We start from the raw sequence: 18,058 nt of genomic DNA, 5'->3' as shown, positions 1-18,058 counted from the left end.
AAAATAATAAGTGAAACTATATTTGGATCTGCAAATCTGCAGAGACTAATATACTCATAGTTTGGCACTGAATTGACTTTGGGTACCTGAATCATACAGTATTAATCAAAATCGAGTCCAATATACTCCTACAAATGGGTTGACCCCGCCCCAATATTCACTCTAATTTCTCCGATAAAATCTCCTATAATCTGAATCCAGAGAAACAGCACTCGCTATAGAAGAAATTTGGGGTAGAACTTGGCAAGTTTATGTCACCACTATTCATTACACACACACCTATACATATATCAAATCGAAGCTGTTATGAATTATTGTATGTTTTCAAGTTGATCAATGATCATAATTGATAGCAACTGATTTGTTTAGGTTTTCTTGAATTGCTTTGAAATTTGAGGACGCTGAGAAAAATGGGGTCCTGCTTTTCAAGTCAGAGCACTAGTGAAGAATCACTTGCGATGCCTCCTGATATAGAGAGTATTGTCTATAAGAAAACTAGTCCAGGATCTCCAAATTCAGTTGTAGATGGTAGGAATCAAGGAAATATGCAGCAGCAGCAGCAGCAGCTTCATCGGATTCGAGACCGGATGTTTCTGAACGGCTCTACTCAATGTGCTTCACTCTTTAGTCGCCAAGGCAACAAAGGAACTAATCAAGATGCCATGATTGTTTGGGAGGTTTGCTAGCTTCGCTTCCTTGCTCTCCATTCTTTATGTTTCCGCGAATGTTGTTATGTATTCGTTTATTCATGACAAGTCGAAGCGCCTCATTTGGATGCAAATTAGTAACTTTAGAGCTATATACATATATCATGTTGATAAATGTCATTACTCCGGATTTCTCATGGTAATTAAGATTATAGACAGTAAATAATTGAGATTTCAACGTATGCACGTTATGAATTGATGTGATTCCGGCTACATATTTGGATATGCCACTCTTATGTGCGCACATTTTAATGCTTGGAACATACTACAAGGTTCATTGGGAAGATGTTTATCATGAAGCAAAGTGCCGACATCAGGTGTCAAACCATCCCATTTTTGTTAGTTCATGAGGAAGTTCGGCCTTATAATTTGCTTGCTAATTACAGCTGATATAAATTGTTCACGTCTACGGTATTGTTAAGTAGACAACTAATTGTTCCAAAGTTTATAATTTGCCTTACTTTTAAGTATTGCTGTAAGTTGTATCATCTTTTAAGGACCGAAAATAATGATGCCACTATTTAAATGTAGAATGTAGTCAAATTTACCTTGAAAGGTGTCCAATGAATCTGGTAAGCATATTATACAATATATTCTTGCTTGGGAGTATATTGTCTCTGTTTTACTTCCTCACTAAAATAGCTTTTTCTTTAAGCACGCTATTCAGGTTCAATAATTTCCGCTATTGTATTTATCAGCTAATAAATTTGCTTCCAAATATATCTTTATAATTATACTTAAGCTTATTTTGATTCACATCTATGGTGCACCATAGTAACCTTTTCTTTCAGCAGATTTTCATTCATAATAGTCAATTCCTCAGTCTTAGTTTGTTTGACTTGACATACTAACTTATACACTGTTCCTTTCAGAACTTTGGTTTGAAATCGGACGCGGTCTTTTGTGGTATTTTTGACGGCCATGGACCTAGTGGTCACTTGGTTGCTAAGAGTGTAAGAGATTCTCTGCCCGTAAAAATAAGTACACAGTGGGAAGTTGATACAAAGAAAAATAATGATCTCAGAGGGATCAACCTTAATACCTCAGGTAGCATGAAATGTAAAAGTACCTCATTTTTAATTGCTGATGAACTAGCAAGGGAATCTGTTCATATTGATGAAACTGACAAGCAATCAGACTTTGTCCAGACCCTGAAGGACTCCTTTATGAAGTCTTATGAAGCCATGGATAGGGAGCTTAAGATGTACACAAACATTGATTGCTTCTGTAGTGGAACAACAGCAGTCACCCTTGTTAAGCAGGTCAGTTGGCTGCATTCGTACTCCAAATAGCAAGTGATTATGATTGTTAAAATTGCGAATTATGATTTGATTCTTTACAGGGACAAAATCTTGTAATTGGGAATGTTGGTGACTCAAGAGCTATAATGGGGACAAGAGCCGAAGATAATTCTATCACTGCAATACAGCTGACAGTGGATCTGAAGCCAAATCTTCAAGGTATCTCTCACTATGTTTGTGTGTGTCCCTCTTCTTGTGGAACATAATTCAAGGCTCAAGATATAACAACATAATTTATGTAAGCATACTTGTAGCATCTTTTTTGTGAAATGAAGAAAACGTTGGTACTGAATCTACAAAATATAAGGATAACGAAAAATTGTCATACAATTAGAAAATCGTTTGCCATGGAAGAACCTTTTATCATCACCTATATTTTGATTGACGTCCCAATTATCATCTTCTGGAATCTGGCTTAGTGATTTTGAAAAAAATTGATAATTCAGATTTACTAATATGCATCCCACTCCCCAAGTAATTTGTGGCATTACTAAAAACACCTTGTTTTTCCCAAGTTTTGAAACATAAATAGATCACTTGTTCCACTCATGTTGTACCTGTCCAGTAAATGATAATAATGCATAAGCTTAGTGTATTAGACAGTCTGATTTTTATGTACCTAAGTCTATAATTTCAAATGTTACGATGTATTTTCTTCGTGCTACTTTCTTTCTAAAGTCCCTACTTGTACTGCTCATATCTGTTATCTAGCTGAAGCAGTAAGCCTTTATATTCAAGATTACTGAATGTAGCATTATTCACATCACTATATTATATTAATATGAGAAATATTTTTATTATATAGCTGAGCATTGTCGCGGAAGGAGCTGTCGTAATAGGTGCAAATCGTGTTAAGAACATATTTTTTTGTGCTTTTCAAGATAATAATGATGTTTGTATTGTACTTACAAGGTTTAATGTTCTAGAACTTTATATTCACTTTCCACATATCAGCTGCTTAGAATTACTTCCGTTTTAAAACTTTGTCTTGGTCTCAATCAGGCTGGGCTAGACCATACACGTAGAGAATTTTGAAACTACTTGCTCCTTAACCATTTGTTGTAAAATGCTCACAGAGGAAGCAAAAAGGATTCAGGGGTGTAAAGGTCGAGTTTTTGCTCGTCCAGATGAACCGGAGGTGCTCAGAGTTTGGCTACCTAACAATGATTTCCCTGGCCTTGCAATGTCTCGTGCATTGGGGGATTTCTGCCTTAAGACTTTTGGTCTAATATCTGTGCCCGAAATGTTTTATCGGCGCTTGACAAGGAAAGACGAGTTTGTAGTCCTGGCTACAGATGGGGTATGGAATCTTTTAACTTTAGATTGTTTTATTCCATCTTACTTTATATTGCATGAACTATCAATTTTTCATTTAAAATCCTTTTTTTTTCCTTTCACAGGTTTGGGATGTGCTTTCTAACGATGAAGTTGTAGATATTGTAGCTTCAGTTCCACTGCACAGTCAAGCTGCTCAGGCACTTGTTGAGTCAGCTGTTCATGCCTGGAAGGACAAGTATCCTACTTCAAAAGTTGATGATTGTGCAGTGGTCTGCCTCTTTTTCAACTCAAACAATTTATATTCTGCCTCTGCTACCTTATCACCAGAGAAGATGATGCAAAAGTGTGTAGCTAGTGGCACTAAAAAGGATCCCGTTGGTACCATCTAAAGTTAACTATCTGGTACTGTTGCAAGTGTTGAAGATACATTTCGAGTGGAATACATGTAAGATGCCCTGCATGAAAACAGTGAAGATGAGTATCATATGCGACTCAAGGCAGAGTACTCATGGAAGGGGTTCCTTGTTAGAACATACTCCAAATTTGCGCAATTGAAATACAGATAAAAAGGTCTTTAGAGGGGTTAAAACTCGTATGAACACCAAAAAGATTTTTCTTTGGTTAGCAACTCTTCATTTTTTTCCTTTGGTCTCATCTATCTCTTTCTTCATCGTTTTTGATTCTGGGTATAACATATTCAATCATGGAGAATATAACCATTAGATGGGTTGTAGGGTCACTAATGTTTGTTCTGGACATGAGAGGTGGAACTGGCTATATATTAGAGTGTCCTCCGGTGTATGTAGAGTTGATGTTTTGTACAGTTAGATTCTCAGTATAAATTGTTTTGAGTTTTTTCAGTGTGATAATGTTGATATTCAGTATACATTACTCTCCCTCTCACAATGTATGGTCCTTTCCGATTTTGTTGTGCAATTGTCATGGAAAGCGAATCGCAGCTTCATGGTCTGTTTATGGTTATGGTCTATTGAGTCGATGAAAAATATTCAAGAGTTGAAATGAATACATGTAAAAGGTTGAAAAACTTGTTGGAACATGATTGGGGGCCATTACTGAAGTTTTATCTTGAGAAATCTTATGTTGTGCACTTAAATTTGTTTAGGACTAGTATCTCTTTGCTTGTATTATGTCACATCTTATTTCTGTTGATGCTTTAAAGCCAAACCTTGTTGTCATCTATCTTCTCACTTAAACCAGGAGAAGTAGGGACTAAAATTCATGCACAAAACACGTACTCAAATTCACCAACAGTGTTCTCAAATAGCTACACCTTATTCGGAACTACCCTCATTCTAATTCCATCAAACTACTTGCATATGATTACAAGTCTGCTGATTCGTCCTAGATATCAGAACAGGGCGACGATCAGAAGCAAAATGGTGGACGTTGGACCATCTCCTGTAATTCCATTTAATCAGTGCTTTTAGTTCCTCCTTGTTGCCATATTTAGACCCCTCGAGATCATAGAGCCTTCCTGGTATATATCCTGAACAAAGGAGAAGAATCGAGAAATATGACAAGGATGCAGTGGCATGAGAAATAGCATTAAATACATGCTCGTCGCATGAGAATAGAGATTTTTCTAAGATTTTAGAGGAACCTAAAAATACCGTCCATGCAATTGTAGAAGGAAAGCCAAAAACTTTCACTTGTCAAAGTCATTCTAGCTACTTCAGAATGACCATGCTAAAAAGGTCACGTCTAGAACGCTTGAAACACGTATATTTAAATTTCTATAATTGACTGAAATGCAAGAAAAAACCCGGAGAAAGAGATCAACCTTGAGGATGGCCTTCTTGAGATTGAGAAGGTGGAGGGAGCCAAACATGGGTAACCCCAGCAGCAGCCAGATCAGAAACAGAGTTGATTAATGAATTGTACAGCCCTCCTGGCTTATCGCATTATTGTACCTGAAACAATAATTTATGAGCTGCTGCTGCAAACGTGGGTAGGACTAACAGAAAAAGACATAGGAAAGAAAAAACAGTGGCGAAAGTTGGCATGATTAGTGTTGCTTTGCTTAAGAGAGAGCTCATAGTAAATCTCAGTGCAGAAGGCTACAAATTTATAGAAGGAAAAAGTTTGTTTGCAGCTTACAGGATTGACTAGAAGTTGGCCATCCTGCACTGGAAATCTGGAAAATAAAGTCTCCAATCTAGAAAATTCAGACCACAGACCATTCATTAGTAAATTCTGGCATCATGGAATATATGCTATGCGAATTTATTTAAATCTAATAAACAAAATCATCAAGCAGCAATTATTTTGCTTTTTCTAATTTATTTACGAACTTGAAATTTGTTTCATATTATCATTTTATACCAAGTTGTTTGTTCAACTGTGCGAGAGCAATTATTTTGCTTTTTCTAATATATTTTAAATCAGTGCATGCATCTTGTTCATAACGTGTATTGAGTGCAAGTGAACAGGATACAATACAAGATCCCAGACTGCAGTAGCCATGGAGTTCAATGTATATTTGATCTCATAAAAGATAAATGAGCTCAGGAAACTTATTCTTATGTAGGAGAACAAATGGGAAACAAACATTTGTCTATGTAGTTTTCTTGGCAAAAACAAAAAGTACTACAGAACTGTATATATAAATATAAATAGCATCCTGGTGTTGGTATATTTTTCGAACCACCTCTACAGAACTGTAACAAATCTGTAAATTTGTAAGAAAATTACACATTTTCTGATGGTGTAATCTAATGAACCACCATCACAGTCAGCTGAAGATCAAAACAATCAGATAGTTGTTTCTGACAGGACTAGATTTGACTATCCAATGCATAATAAAATCCAGCTACTTATAGTCCTTTTATCTGCGTAACATTTGACAAGCACAAAAATTTGCAGGCCTAGAAGCTCCAGTTCAGTAAATCACTGAATTGTATAACCTTATCAACAGTTTTCAGGCCCAGAAGCTCCAGTTTTCTGAAAAGATCGGTCTATCGAATTGATCCGTCAGAAATTGATTTGACTTTGCAAAGTCCGACTGACGTACTGAAAGGCATATCTTTGTAGCAGGCTATCAGTTCATTGCTAGTGTGCAACTCTGGCTGAATGGTTTCCCAGACCTTTTTCTTAGGGTTAAGCACATCATCGGGACTGCCTTCAAAGCCAGAGAACGTCACTCTCTCCCCAACGGGAGCTGATTGTGGTGGATCAACCAATTCAACCTGGACAATAAAATTTTAATGCCAAAAATGTCAAGCAATAGTAATGCACAATAGGTGTAACATAGTACTATTTTGACATATCATCATACTAGGGACGATAGTAATGGTGTGGAAAGTCGAAGTTGTTACTAACAAGTTGAAAATATTTGGCTAAAAAGAATTATACTCCAATGTTACAAAGATTCTTTTTACTAAATTCTCACATATTCGGCATCCATGATTGTTCCATATTATAATATTTTCTGTAAGAATTGATGTAAAAAAAATGAAATTCCTCTATTTAAAGACCATCCCCCTGTAAGGTTGCCTAAAAGTGGGAAACTCTGGTGAATATGTAAAATCAAACTAAATACAGGAGATTCGCGGGTAAATGATGCAAAGGAAGACAAGTCATTTCTTCTCATAAATTAATCCTAAATTTTAGACCAAAATCACCTTAGTGTGATCATCATTCGAAACAGCAAGCACCATTGCATATGATTTTATTCCCCGCATGGTTACAGGTTTCAAGTTGCAAAGAACACAGACCTTCCGATTCTGGGAAAAAAAAGAAGTCATCTCAAGTAAGATTTGAAGACAAATTAGTACGATAGATGACAGGGATTAATGTGTCTGTCGTTTGTTCGAAAATCAGATGTATGGGATCAGGCATGCGGGAGATTAAACCTGCATTTCTTCAAGAGGAATATACTTGACAAGACCGCTCACGACTATCCGAGGTTGACCCTCACCCACATCAATTTCTTCCACATATAAAGAATCAGCATCAGGATGCTTCTGAACCTTTGTGATGAGGCCAACACGGATATCAAGTCTACTTATGGATATTTCTTGTTCAGCTGTGCTCTTGGGTTTATTTTCAGATGATTTTTTTGATCGCTCTTTTTTTACATTTCCATCTGTTAAAACAAATAAGATAAAAGGAGTCGTCACAACGTGTATATATATTTTGTGGGTGGGTGGGTAGTTGTGAGTCAGTGTGATCTAATACTAATAATAGTACAAAGGTCTAATCTGAGTGACCAAGAAAACTATAGCTCACATAAAAACTATACTTAATAATGGCAGGTGCTTTGAAGATTGTAAATTATTGGAGAAAATGCATGCAAGCATTGCATTTAGAAGATATTTCAATTTGGAAAAAACATGAAATAAATGCGATAATATACATTTTCTTTTAAAAGAATCATCAAACTTGGTTCATCTTTAAAATTTTAACCTGATACTTTTGCCCTTTTTAGTTGCTCAGCAATTTGCTTAGCTTCAGCCTCTGCCTTCACAATCCTATCGGCTTGGCTTCCAGCAAATTTTTGCCTAAAAAACTCCACATCCTTGTCTGACTGAACAAATATAAACCACCAAACAAGAATTTCAAGCAAATTTGTGTCCAAATTCAACCAGCTTGAGATTCATTAAAAAAACAAACAGAAACAGAGTATGTACCAGTTCCTTGAACAATGGAACAGGTGTTCCAATTTTGTGACCAGCAGGTAAAAACTCCCAAGGTCTTTTAGACCTGTCAATGTCTCCTTTTTCATCTGCAAGTGAAATTTGCGTCTCAGGAGGCATGTTGAGCTGTTTAAGTACCTGCCAATGAGACACATAACATTACCTCATGGACAAACTTATCACTTTCAGGAAATACAATGCACAAGTTTACATCACCTAACACACCTCAACAGAGAAAGATGGCATAAAAGGTTCTAGCAGACAAGCAAGCAGATAGACTAGTCCTGCGGAAGTTTTCATAACTATAGAACAAGAAGCCTTGTCTTCCTTGTAAAGCTTCCAGAACTGGGTTTCCTGCATAAAATTTACATAAAACATGATTATCAGCAGTTACTAAAAGACATCCATAGGGCTGATTTCATGACTAGTAATATAGCAGAGTTCCATTAATGGCAAAAGTTGTATGCAATGCCATTGTGGTGACTGGTAAATGATGATTATTGTGAAAAAAACAAAAAAAAAAAAACAGAGTGCTCTTAGATTATATTATTTTCTTACTTGAAGATATGCATTTCCCTCGCCAGAAATGCTCATTGCAAGCTTTAGCCCCTGCTTTAGCTTAACCTATGTCATATTAGAAACATAAAATGTTATTACAATGCTGACAAAGGGCAATCTACAAGATGTAAGTATCATGGAAAGACAAACAGAGCTGGGACAGTAAAAACCTTCTCCATAGCTTCTATATATTGTTCCACATAGTTACCAACTTTATCACCCAATTTTTTTGTTAGAATGTGAGACTCTGCACCTGGCGCATCAGGGATGATGAAGCCATAGCCCGAAGCTGTCAATGCAAATTGTCCATCAAAGTCACAGAATTTCACAATGGATGCAATTACTTTAATACAAATAAGAAGTATCAGCCTAGGAAGCATGACTGCGGTTGTGCAGTACAGAGATAAAGAAATTCGGTGAATACAAATTTTTGGGGATTCTGACGTGGGGTGGGGTGGGGGTGGGGGGGTCGGCAAATATTAAAACATCGGAAATTTATATAATGAATATATATTTCAATATTACATTTGCATTAAACTAAATAGTCGTATAAATAAGTTCATTATTCCTAGTACATATGATAATTCCTAGTTACTGTCTAGCTAAATGCAGTATAGTTACCAGAAGATTATTCACATGTTGCCTTTAAGAAAGGCATCCGTGTTAACATCGTGTATTCCAACAAAAGAATATATACTCAAAATCTTAAAGACAAACTGTTCAAACAGTTTTTGTTTGCATAATTAAGGAGTGTCACAGGACAATACAAAAAAATGACATGAACAAAGCATCTAAACATTGTTCGTGGATGTGATGGACTCATGCAAGTAAATTCATGACATGTTACCCCTGACATTTAATTCATACTCATTTCTTTGTGATACAATACTAATATTCCTAATGTAGACAAGTCAAAAATTAGCCAATAATTTTTTTGTAACAGTCCATTACCCTCAATCTGCTTGTATTTCACAATTTTTGCTTCCAAAAAGCAGATGACTAACCTTGATCTTTGGCAATAAAGCTTAAGACACGATTGATGAAATTTCCAAGATTATTTAATAATTCAGTATTTAGCTTTGCTTGCAAGTCCACCCATGTAAATAATGTGTCTGATACCTAAAAATATCAAAAAAAGCAGTTAAAATGATAAAATCCTATGTATATCTTATTCTATAGATAAGTACTAAAACACAAAAATATCAAGCTAAATTTTTTAGAGCCTACCTCTGGTCTATTGGTTAGCAAGTAATACCTCCACACTTCTACTGGAATCTTAGTATCTTTCGCATCATTTCCAAAAACTCCTACACCCTTACTCTTTGAGAACTTCCCTGCAAAATCCATCACAAACATATCAAGCTTATTAAGTGCCAAACCAATTGGTTAGAAAGTAAAATTTTCAATTGTATACCAATAGTAGTCATCGACTGATCGTGTCCTTTTATCTGTTATAATCTAGATACTTTGATTACTAACTTACCTGCTTCATAGTTCAAGTACTCTGTAACACTGATGGTTTTCATTAGAGTCCAATTTTCACCAGTTCCAAGAAGCGTTGATGGAAACATCACCTGAACATATCAACACAATAAATAGCATATTTTATACTGTCAGCAATCTTATAGTGTTAAAAGCCCGTTGACTGAAAGAGTACTGCTTAGATTACGAAACTTCAACATTGAGGCCTGAATCAGCCCTATAAACAGGAAGACCATAGCAAACTGAAAAGACATTACATGGTAGGAAAGAAAATGCAAATATAAACATAAACAAGCACAACAAATAGATAATATTGTGCAACATCATGGTTCAAAGTTCTAGATGTTTAGTACTAAAGGATATTCCATACAGTCAACTCATGAGGCAGTGTGGACTGTGGAGCATGAATATCACACCATACACAACACATAGACACACAGACAAGCATCTATACATATCTCCAGATATGCATCACTACTATTAGATCGATCAGTTATCAGAATTGTTACCATTACATCTAAATACATGTATGGCGTAAATATGTAGCTAAATGGACTATCTGAGTGATCCTTAATTTATTGTATATTCACGTAATTGTATCTCTTATTCTCTTTAATGTGGTTGATGTCACCAAATATATCAATGATATTAGATTGATTTCGCTACTAATGATCAGCTACCGATCGCCGCTAATCCTTCCATCTTACTTTTACTATAACTGAGACTGACGTGCATGATAAAGTAGAGTGATGGTGCACTACACTTGACAAAGAGAAACTTAGATGACAAAAGGTTGTGAATTGTCTATAAAACAAATCAAAGCTAAGTAGATCAACACACATCATATGACAAGAAAACAAAAATGCAAGTATGCAACATCTTGAGATACAATTGTTTTATAATAGTATAGAAGGGTACATACTCCTCATGACAAGAAAACAAGGTTGCAACATCTCAAGACGTGACCAGTTTTTGACATTATAGAATGGTAGATACTTGTTGTTATTGGTTCAGAAGAAAATGACAAGAAAAATATACTTACGGTATGAAAAGGCACATTATCCTTGCCCATAAACTGATATAACTCTACATTCTCAGGGTTCTTCCACCACTTCTCCCACTCTGACGTGTAACATGAAGTGATAGAAACATATCCAATTGGAGCATCAAACCAGACGTAAAATACCTGATCATCATATAGTTGACATAAAGATAAAATATTAAAGAATATAAGAGAAAATTTTACATGCTTTGATATTTGACAAATTCTAGGAAACCAACTGGATACAAAATAGAGTTTTTGGGGTGATAAAATCATTATAAGCAACACTTATATCCGACCTTGTCCTTAAATTTCTCATGTGGAACAGGAACCCCCCACTTCAGATCCCTAGTTATACACCGTTGCCTTAGACCTTCCTTAAGCCATGCATTTGTAGCTTGAATAGCATTTTGCGTCCATGATCCAGTTACTGACATGCTGTTGATGTACTCTACTAGTTTATCCTTCAGCAAAGGGAGCTCGAGAAACAAGTGATTTGTATCACGTATGTGTGGGGTGTTCTGACAAACCTGTTCAAAAAGTACCATTCGAGATATATAACCGCATAGCAAGTTCAGCCTCTAGTCTGTTGCTACAATTGCTTTACTAGAAAAAAGAAGTTTCCTTTAGGGGTCGTTTAGTTGGAGAAGTAGTATGGGGTTGGAATTAAGAATAGGGTCAGCGTGATATGGGGTTGTGGTATCATTTCTGATATCATGTGTTTGGTTAAATGATGGAATGAATATCTTTGATTTAAAATAGTTTTAAATAATTAATTTTAATTAATTTAAAATATTATTTTAATTGATATTTTTATATATTTTTTAGTTGTTGTTTAGTCTTGTATAAAAAAATATATATGTAAATATATAAATATAGATGAAAAGAAAAGAAAAATATTTAGATTCCTCGTACCCATGCATGAAACCCACCTCCCTATTTGGGTGTGAAAAGCTTATACTTGTAGGGTTAAGGTAAGGGTTTGAGGCTATCTTTTTCTTAACCAAACACCAGGTATGAGTTTGGAATGAAGAAAAACCATACCTGAGCCCTGAAGACCTCGGACCAAACAACCCCTTAAGGTAATTTATGAACTTAAACGGAGTTGCCAAACAACAAAATTTTGTGTTTATTATATGCAGAATTGATATAATAAGATTGCTTTTTAAAACCCTCCAACATCATATAAGAAAAAGACCCTGTTTGGCAATTAGCAGTTAGCTGTTAGAGAATTGAATTAGATGTTTTCACTTGTTTTGACTAGTTGATTGAATTAGTCGTTTCGTGTGAAACTGTTTGATAAATAGTTGTTTGACTAGTTTTTTGTATTTTTAACTAGCCACGTGCAATTCTCTTTACCAAAAAACTCCTCCAAGTAGTTTTTTGAAAATTAGTTTTTTGAGTATAAAAAGCTATTTCAACCCGGCAACTATGAAACACTAATATTAGCATATTCACGTGATCAAACCTCCATTTTTTTACAAAACCCCCAACTTCCAAACAGGGCCAAATATGAAGACTTATGGGTCGCATTTACCTTGCATTTTGGGTCTATTAATTCTGTAGGGTTTAAGAGTTTGCCACAATTTTCGCATTGATCTCCTCTTGCAGAGTCATAGTTACAACCTTGTGTAGGGCAAGTACCTTCCACAAGTCTATCGGCCAAAAATCTTTTGCATGTATCACAATAAAGCTGCACATACAGGGAAGAAGATTGGTATACATTTGATACTAAGACAAAGACACACTGATACTATACGATGCACATGGTACAAAAAATCTAAAACCGCTAAATGTCAGTAAAGTGAGATCAATAACAAATAACAAGTGACATTAAACCTGCTGCATTGTGTTTTCTGAAAGCCAGTGATTCTCCATTAGTTTACTGAAAATTGCTTGGCAAACCTCAGTCTGCTGTGGGGTTGAAGTGCGTCCAAATTCATCAAATTTTATATTAAACCATTCATACACCTCCTTATGAATAGCATGATATCTACAAAGCCAATAGAACAACACAAGTAAGCAACTCAGTTAATGTCTCTTTTTTCGGTTGTTTGCTAAGGACAACTCTTTCTCAAGTAAAAAGAATGTAATAAATCATAGTAAGTTATAATTAATTCGGGTCTTTATTTAACAGTAGATTTCGTGCTTTTTACGCATGAAGGACAACAATCGTAAAATGGTTAAAACAAGAAATTTAAGCCTATCTCCATAATTTATTACAAAATACTAATCGATTCATATAATTAAACCCTGAATTGATGATAGTTACAATTGTTTACATAGATATCCTAATACTTGGAGAACAAGTAAGTTTTAATATAAAGAAAACCAATCATGAGTACTTTAATACGGTGAAGTTTTTCTATTTAATACTAATACGAAATTAAAGATATTAACAATCAAAAGTGTGTGTTAGCAAGCATAATAAAGGCAAACAGGAAAAGTATTCAAAGACGGAGGGAGTATCTTTCAAAACCTTTAACCAGTATCGGGTACCAACTAAGGGGCACTTAAGAATTAGGATAGTTAATCTGTTAATGGTCATGGAAATGATTTATTGATTATTGGTTGACTAAGAAATGATTTACCCTGATAAAAAGTGATAAGGTTCCCATTTCAACACATAAATATATCCCCAAATAAACACTAACACAAAAGTATAAAATTCTGATTCTCTTCAACTGGGTGAAAAATGTGTAGATCTATAGGATAAACTTGTGTAACTTACATCTCTACTACAAAATATATATAGTTAGAACATAATTAGTCATTTTAGAGAAATGTATTGGAGGAAATTTTAAAAATAGGTAGTACATTATAATACATATAGCTGTCAATTTCCGATTTCTAAACTTGCAAAATCGCTAAAAAACAGTAATTATTTCACAATTTTTCCTGCTAAACTTACACATGTATCTTTCCAACCTCACACTTATAATACTTAATTTCACAAACATCCTAAATCGACAATGACACAATCCACAAATTACTCCACTAAATCAAAAAAACCCGAAAAAAGGTATCACCGACAAATCAAACAGTTCACCAAACAATGTACACACTACATGTCCACATACTTGTCACAAATTTCCTTCGGCGTACAATTCTCCTCCATCGCTTTCGTCTCCGTAGCCGTCCCATACTCATCCGTCCCGCACACGTAAATCGCATTGTATCCTCGTAGCCGGCAGTACCTTGCAAATACATCCGCACTCAAAACACCTACCATTCACAACCACAAAATCAACACAATTACCCAATAAAAAAAACAGCTAGAACACACACATATAAAATCAATATGTAGCCAAAAAATCGGGTAGAAAAATCGGGGATTACATCCTATGATGTTGCCGAGATGAGGGACGTTGTTGACGTACGGCAAGGCGCTGGTGATGAGGATGTTGCGCTGACCGGGGATTGGGAGTTTAATTGTTTTCCGATCGCCGGCGGCGAGGTCGGCCATTTGGGGTTTAATTAGGGTTTTAAAAGTAATGTAACTGAGTTTTGTTAGTTTGTGAGAGTGAGAGGTGAGTTTAGTGAGAATATCAGTGCGTAGAAATGAAATCATTTGGGTTCGGTTGCTTTCGGCATTTGTTAATTTAAGTGGAAGTGGAATCGAATCCACTGAAATAAATTATGCTACCTAGTGTATTTTAATGGTTTGAAAAAAGAATAAAATCCACTCTTCTCGGCATTTCAATTGCAAGCATCTATGCTATACTATACTTACTATACTATAATAAGCCAACATGGGTATAATTTGTAGTCCAAGATTTTAGTTATATTTTTTGGTTTGGTACTCCCCTTTTGGTACTACAAGTCTACAAATGTGGAGTCTATCTATTAGTTTTACATTGTTAAACAGTTTCAAATACTAAAAACTCTCATAACAATATATTATCATATAATATTTCATTAAAAAAATTATAATGATGTTATAAATAAAATTATAAATATACAATTTTGAATATCTTTTTTTAACAAGAACCTTTATATAACTTTTTTTAAATTTAACGTGTTCTATTTCAATATAAACACGAACCAATACATAACCCTTTCTAATTTTAATCTGAAATTCGATTGATTAGATTACTGAATCTTTCAAAGGTATTACACGAGCGTCTATGTTTGGAAAAAATTTGAATATTTAAATGTACTAAAATCCTGATATATATATATATGGAGTCCTATATTTTTTGGAGTCCTTGGAGTCCCAATCTGAGCCTTCCATCTTGTGTTTCATCCAATGGTTGTTATATTTTCTGGATTAATCTTTTATTTCTCAGTTTTTTATTTTTTTTGAAAACCACCTGTGCGCTTGTGAACAGATGTTGCGTGCGTACGTTATCAGGAAGTTGCAACTGCCGCAGAGTGTTTGTAGGAGATGTAACAGATGAAGTGTCTTGCACCTACGAAACATTTTTCTTTTTCATTTTCTGAGTTTTTGTTCTTTTAAACTCAGGAGGGAATAGGTTTAATACTGTGATCAATCTGTGTAAAGTGTATAATGTCTAATAACAAGGCCGAAGCAAGTAAGTATTTGTAGGATTTTTACTGCATCTTGTGTTCATTTGAAGTCTTGTTCTGCATCGTCTTTTGTGCACAGCATATACATGCAGGACGCTTCTATGGGTAATGTATTTGTCTTCTGGCGTAGCATATATACAAAGTAATGGTGGGTTTTTCGTCCTGCACATGTTCTTGGCTGTCATTCACTGTGTTCTGCACATGTGATTATGTGCTGCGTTATAATGTTGATTTCGCATTTTAAGTTTTGCTCATGTGCTTCTATGCTGCTGTTGTAAGGTGTAATGAAATCTTTTTTTTTCATGGATAGGTGCTCAAGGTGTCCCCCATATCGAGAGTTCAGATTCAGAACATTCATACAGAGATTCCGATTCTGAAAATTCTGAAAGTGATGAGGATGTTGAAGAGGAGATCAATAGAGACGTATTCCGGTTTCTTCTTCGTCCAATTGTATAACCACGGGCTAGCAATTAGTCTCCCGCTTCTCCTTCGACCTAATCACATGAGGCAAAATATCGTATTATAACCAGTGCAAGACTCATTTAAAACAACCAAAGCAGGACATACAATAAACTTGAGCATTCTTCAAACAAGGCAGAGCATTCAGCCAAAGCTGATATGCTCTGCAGCATCACAGACAAGATCATTACGTAACAACACAAAAAAATGTCTGTACATCACTGTGCATATTCTCAACAACAAACTTCATGTAAATGAGTGATAGAGTTATGCATCAGTTCACACATTTTTAAAAATATAATCCCTCAATCAAGCAACACAGAAATGTATAGTTGCAGATAAGCCAGCAAAAAAAAAGAACAAGTTCATCACCCAATTACAGGGCAACCCGTAACGCATAATTGCAAGACACATTCATTGGAAAGTCCACAAGTTATTTGGGGGATGTGCAGTATATAAAAAACAAGTCACTGCAAAGGGACTAACAATTGTGCTAATTTTGCTAATTTAGCACCTATGGACCCATGAATCATGATAACTAGAATTTGATTAAGATCACTTGGACTAACAACTGTATAAAATGGTGACGAAGTAGTTTTTAAGTCACTATATCTTTATTAGTTAATACCTCAATTCAGAAACATGTCAGACCGCGAAATAGAGCCATTATCCATAAACTGAGCACAGAGGTAGAAGCTAATAGTACAGAAATTAACTCAGTAAGCTTAACCTTTTGAAACACATAAACCTACAATCAAAATATATCTATCTTACAATCTAATTTAACTAATACAAGACTATAAAATGCTTCCGAGTAAGTGACAGGATGAATAAAATTGACACAAATTCAGAAATACTGGCTCTCCATAGGATATACAAGCATACAATGTCGTCATACAGCTATATGATAACATTTCAGCTTCCAATTAATAATGTCATACTAATCCATTGGACACTCCACCAGTTATTTGGGGGATGTGCAGTATATAAACAATAAGTCACCGCAATCTTTGTAAAATACATAGTTCAGGGGGCAATAAGGCAAGGGTAATCAAGCAATGTGAGGAAACAAAAGCACAAACAATTTATATTAGCAAGTAAGCCAAGAAAAAAAAACCATAGGTCATGAACTACAGGACAACCCATAATCCTATTTGCAGGACACCTTCCCCACAAAGCCCCCAAGCAACATACCCAAAAAGGAGGAAAACATAAGTTCCAAATGCCTGATCACAACACCAAAACAGTGCAGAACTATAGAGCATACTAAATTTACAAATACCCACATTTAGTAGACAACAAAAGACCCAAATTTCCCAAGTGAAACACACACAAAAACATGTTCTTCACAAAACCCTCATATTTAAAAAACTCCCCCACTAGCAAAACCCTAAGCGATTGCGAATGCAGGACACCCACAGCAATTAGTCCCCGAAATTCATAAACCCAGACTTGTAAGTGTCCCTAAAATCGACATGCATCTCAATTGAAGGACATAATGAGGAGTTCGATGACATACCAGACCTCATTTTTGCCCAACTTTGCCTTGTTCTGCACAGTAATCTCCGCTATTTTGATTCGGTATAGATCGCACTACAAATAGTGAGGAACACCGTGAAAGAGGGGGATTGTTGATAGCGTTGCTGTGTCCTTCACCGGATGATGCGGGATGAAACTTGCAGAGTCGTGCGCGTAAAAGCTTTCAAAAACGATTAGTAACTGTCAGCCGTTTTTTTTAGTCCTTAAATCTCAGCCTTTGGATTTTTTTAAAATTGAATGGTGGATCTTAGGGACTCCAATATTTCCAAAACTATAGTGTCCCACAGAACTCCCCTATATATATATATATATATATATATATAGTTAAGTTCAATGGAGTACAAAAAAAATTGGAGTATTGGAGTACAAAGTTTGATAAAATGTAATCTAATCATCTAAATTTCAATTTTTTTTGTTCAATAATATTTGTAAATATTTGACAACCTGCACATTATGTTCTGCAACATAAACATCGTGATCAAATGGTAGAATAATTACTTTTATAAA

General features: G+C 35.3%; 2 protein-coding genes across 4 annotated transcripts; one reads left to right on the top strand and one right to left on the bottom strand.

Moving 5' to 3' along the window:
* The first annotated feature begins 81 nt into the window (after nt 1-81).
* On the top strand, nt 82-4,183 carry LOC108194486 (probable protein phosphatase 2C 33). Of its 3 annotated transcripts, none has more exons than XM_017361440.2 (6): nt 82-677; nt 1,580-1,754; nt 1,845-1,969; nt 2,050-2,167; nt 3,085-3,308; nt 3,409-4,183. In XM_017361440.2, the coding sequence occupies exons 1-6, from the start codon at nt 411-413 to the stop codon at nt 3,673-3,675; spliced, it is 1,176 nt and encodes a 391-aa protein (XP_017216929.1). In that variant the 5' UTR covers nt 82-410; the 3' UTR covers nt 3,676-4,183. The 3 variants fall into 3 exon arrangements, with proteins under 3 accessions (XP_017216929.1, XP_017216928.1, XP_017216927.1); XM_017361439.2 differs by having other exon boundaries at nt 96-233; nt 370-677; nt 1,580-1,969; nt 3,409-3,819; XM_017361438.2 differs by having other exon boundaries at nt 105-243; nt 370-677; nt 1,580-1,969; nt 3,409-3,819.
* A 1,708-nt stretch (nt 4,184-5,891) lies between these two features.
* Nucleotides 5,892-14,671, bottom strand: LOC108194471 (probable methionine--tRNA ligase). The gene is made up of 17 exons (XM_017361418.2): nt 14,363-14,671; nt 14,104-14,248; nt 12,863-13,016; nt 12,561-12,716; nt 11,323-11,553; nt 11,024-11,167; nt 9,983-10,073; nt 9,727-9,833; nt 9,504-9,618; nt 8,670-8,788; nt 8,500-8,565; nt 8,167-8,295; nt 7,936-8,079; nt 7,712-7,832; nt 7,159-7,391; nt 6,928-7,029; nt 5,892-6,492 (listed from the first exon to the last, which is right to left on the bottom strand). Exons 1-17 carry the CDS (start codon nt 14,592-14,594, stop codon nt 6,262-6,264), a joined length of 2,520 nt encoding a protein of 839 aa, XP_017216907.1. The 5' UTR covers nt 14,595-14,671; the 3' UTR covers nt 5,892-6,261.
* Between the last annotated feature and the right edge of the window lie 3,387 nt (nt 14,672-18,058).

The sequence above is a fragment of the Daucus carota genome, chromosome 7 (genome assembly GCF_001625215.2).
Source record: "Daucus carota subsp. sativus chromosome 7, DH1 v3.0, whole genome shotgun sequence".
NCBI classification, from domain to species: Eukaryota; Viridiplantae; Streptophyta; class Magnoliopsida; order Apiales; family Apiaceae; genus Daucus; species Daucus carota.
This window is presented reverse-complemented; position numbering and strand designations above follow the sequence as displayed.

Coding starts and splice junctions, on each gene's coding strand:
- LOC108194471 (XM_017361418.2), bottom strand. CDS start 14,594: ATGATTTCATTTCTACGCACTGATATTCTCACTAAACTCACCTCTCAC. Junction 14,249..14,362: donor TCTCGGCAACATCATAGGAT/GTAATCCCCGAT, acceptor TGTGAATGGTAG/GTGTTTTGAGTGCGGATGTA. Junction 13,017..14,103: donor CCGAAGGAAATTTGTGACAA/GTATGTGGACAT, acceptor TTGGCTTTGTAG/ATATCATGCTATTCATAAGG.
- LOC108194486 (XM_017361439.2), top strand. CDS start 411: ATGGGGTCCTGCTTTTCAAGTCAGAGCACTAGTGAAGAATCACTTGCG. Junction 2,168..3,084: donor TCTGAAGCCAAATCTTCAAG/GTATCTCTCACT, acceptor AAATGCTCACAG/AGGAAGCAAAAAGGATTCAG. Junction 3,309..3,408: donor TAGTCCTGGCTACAGATGGG/GTATGGAATCTT, acceptor TTCCTTTCACAG/GTTTGGGATGTGCTTTCTAA.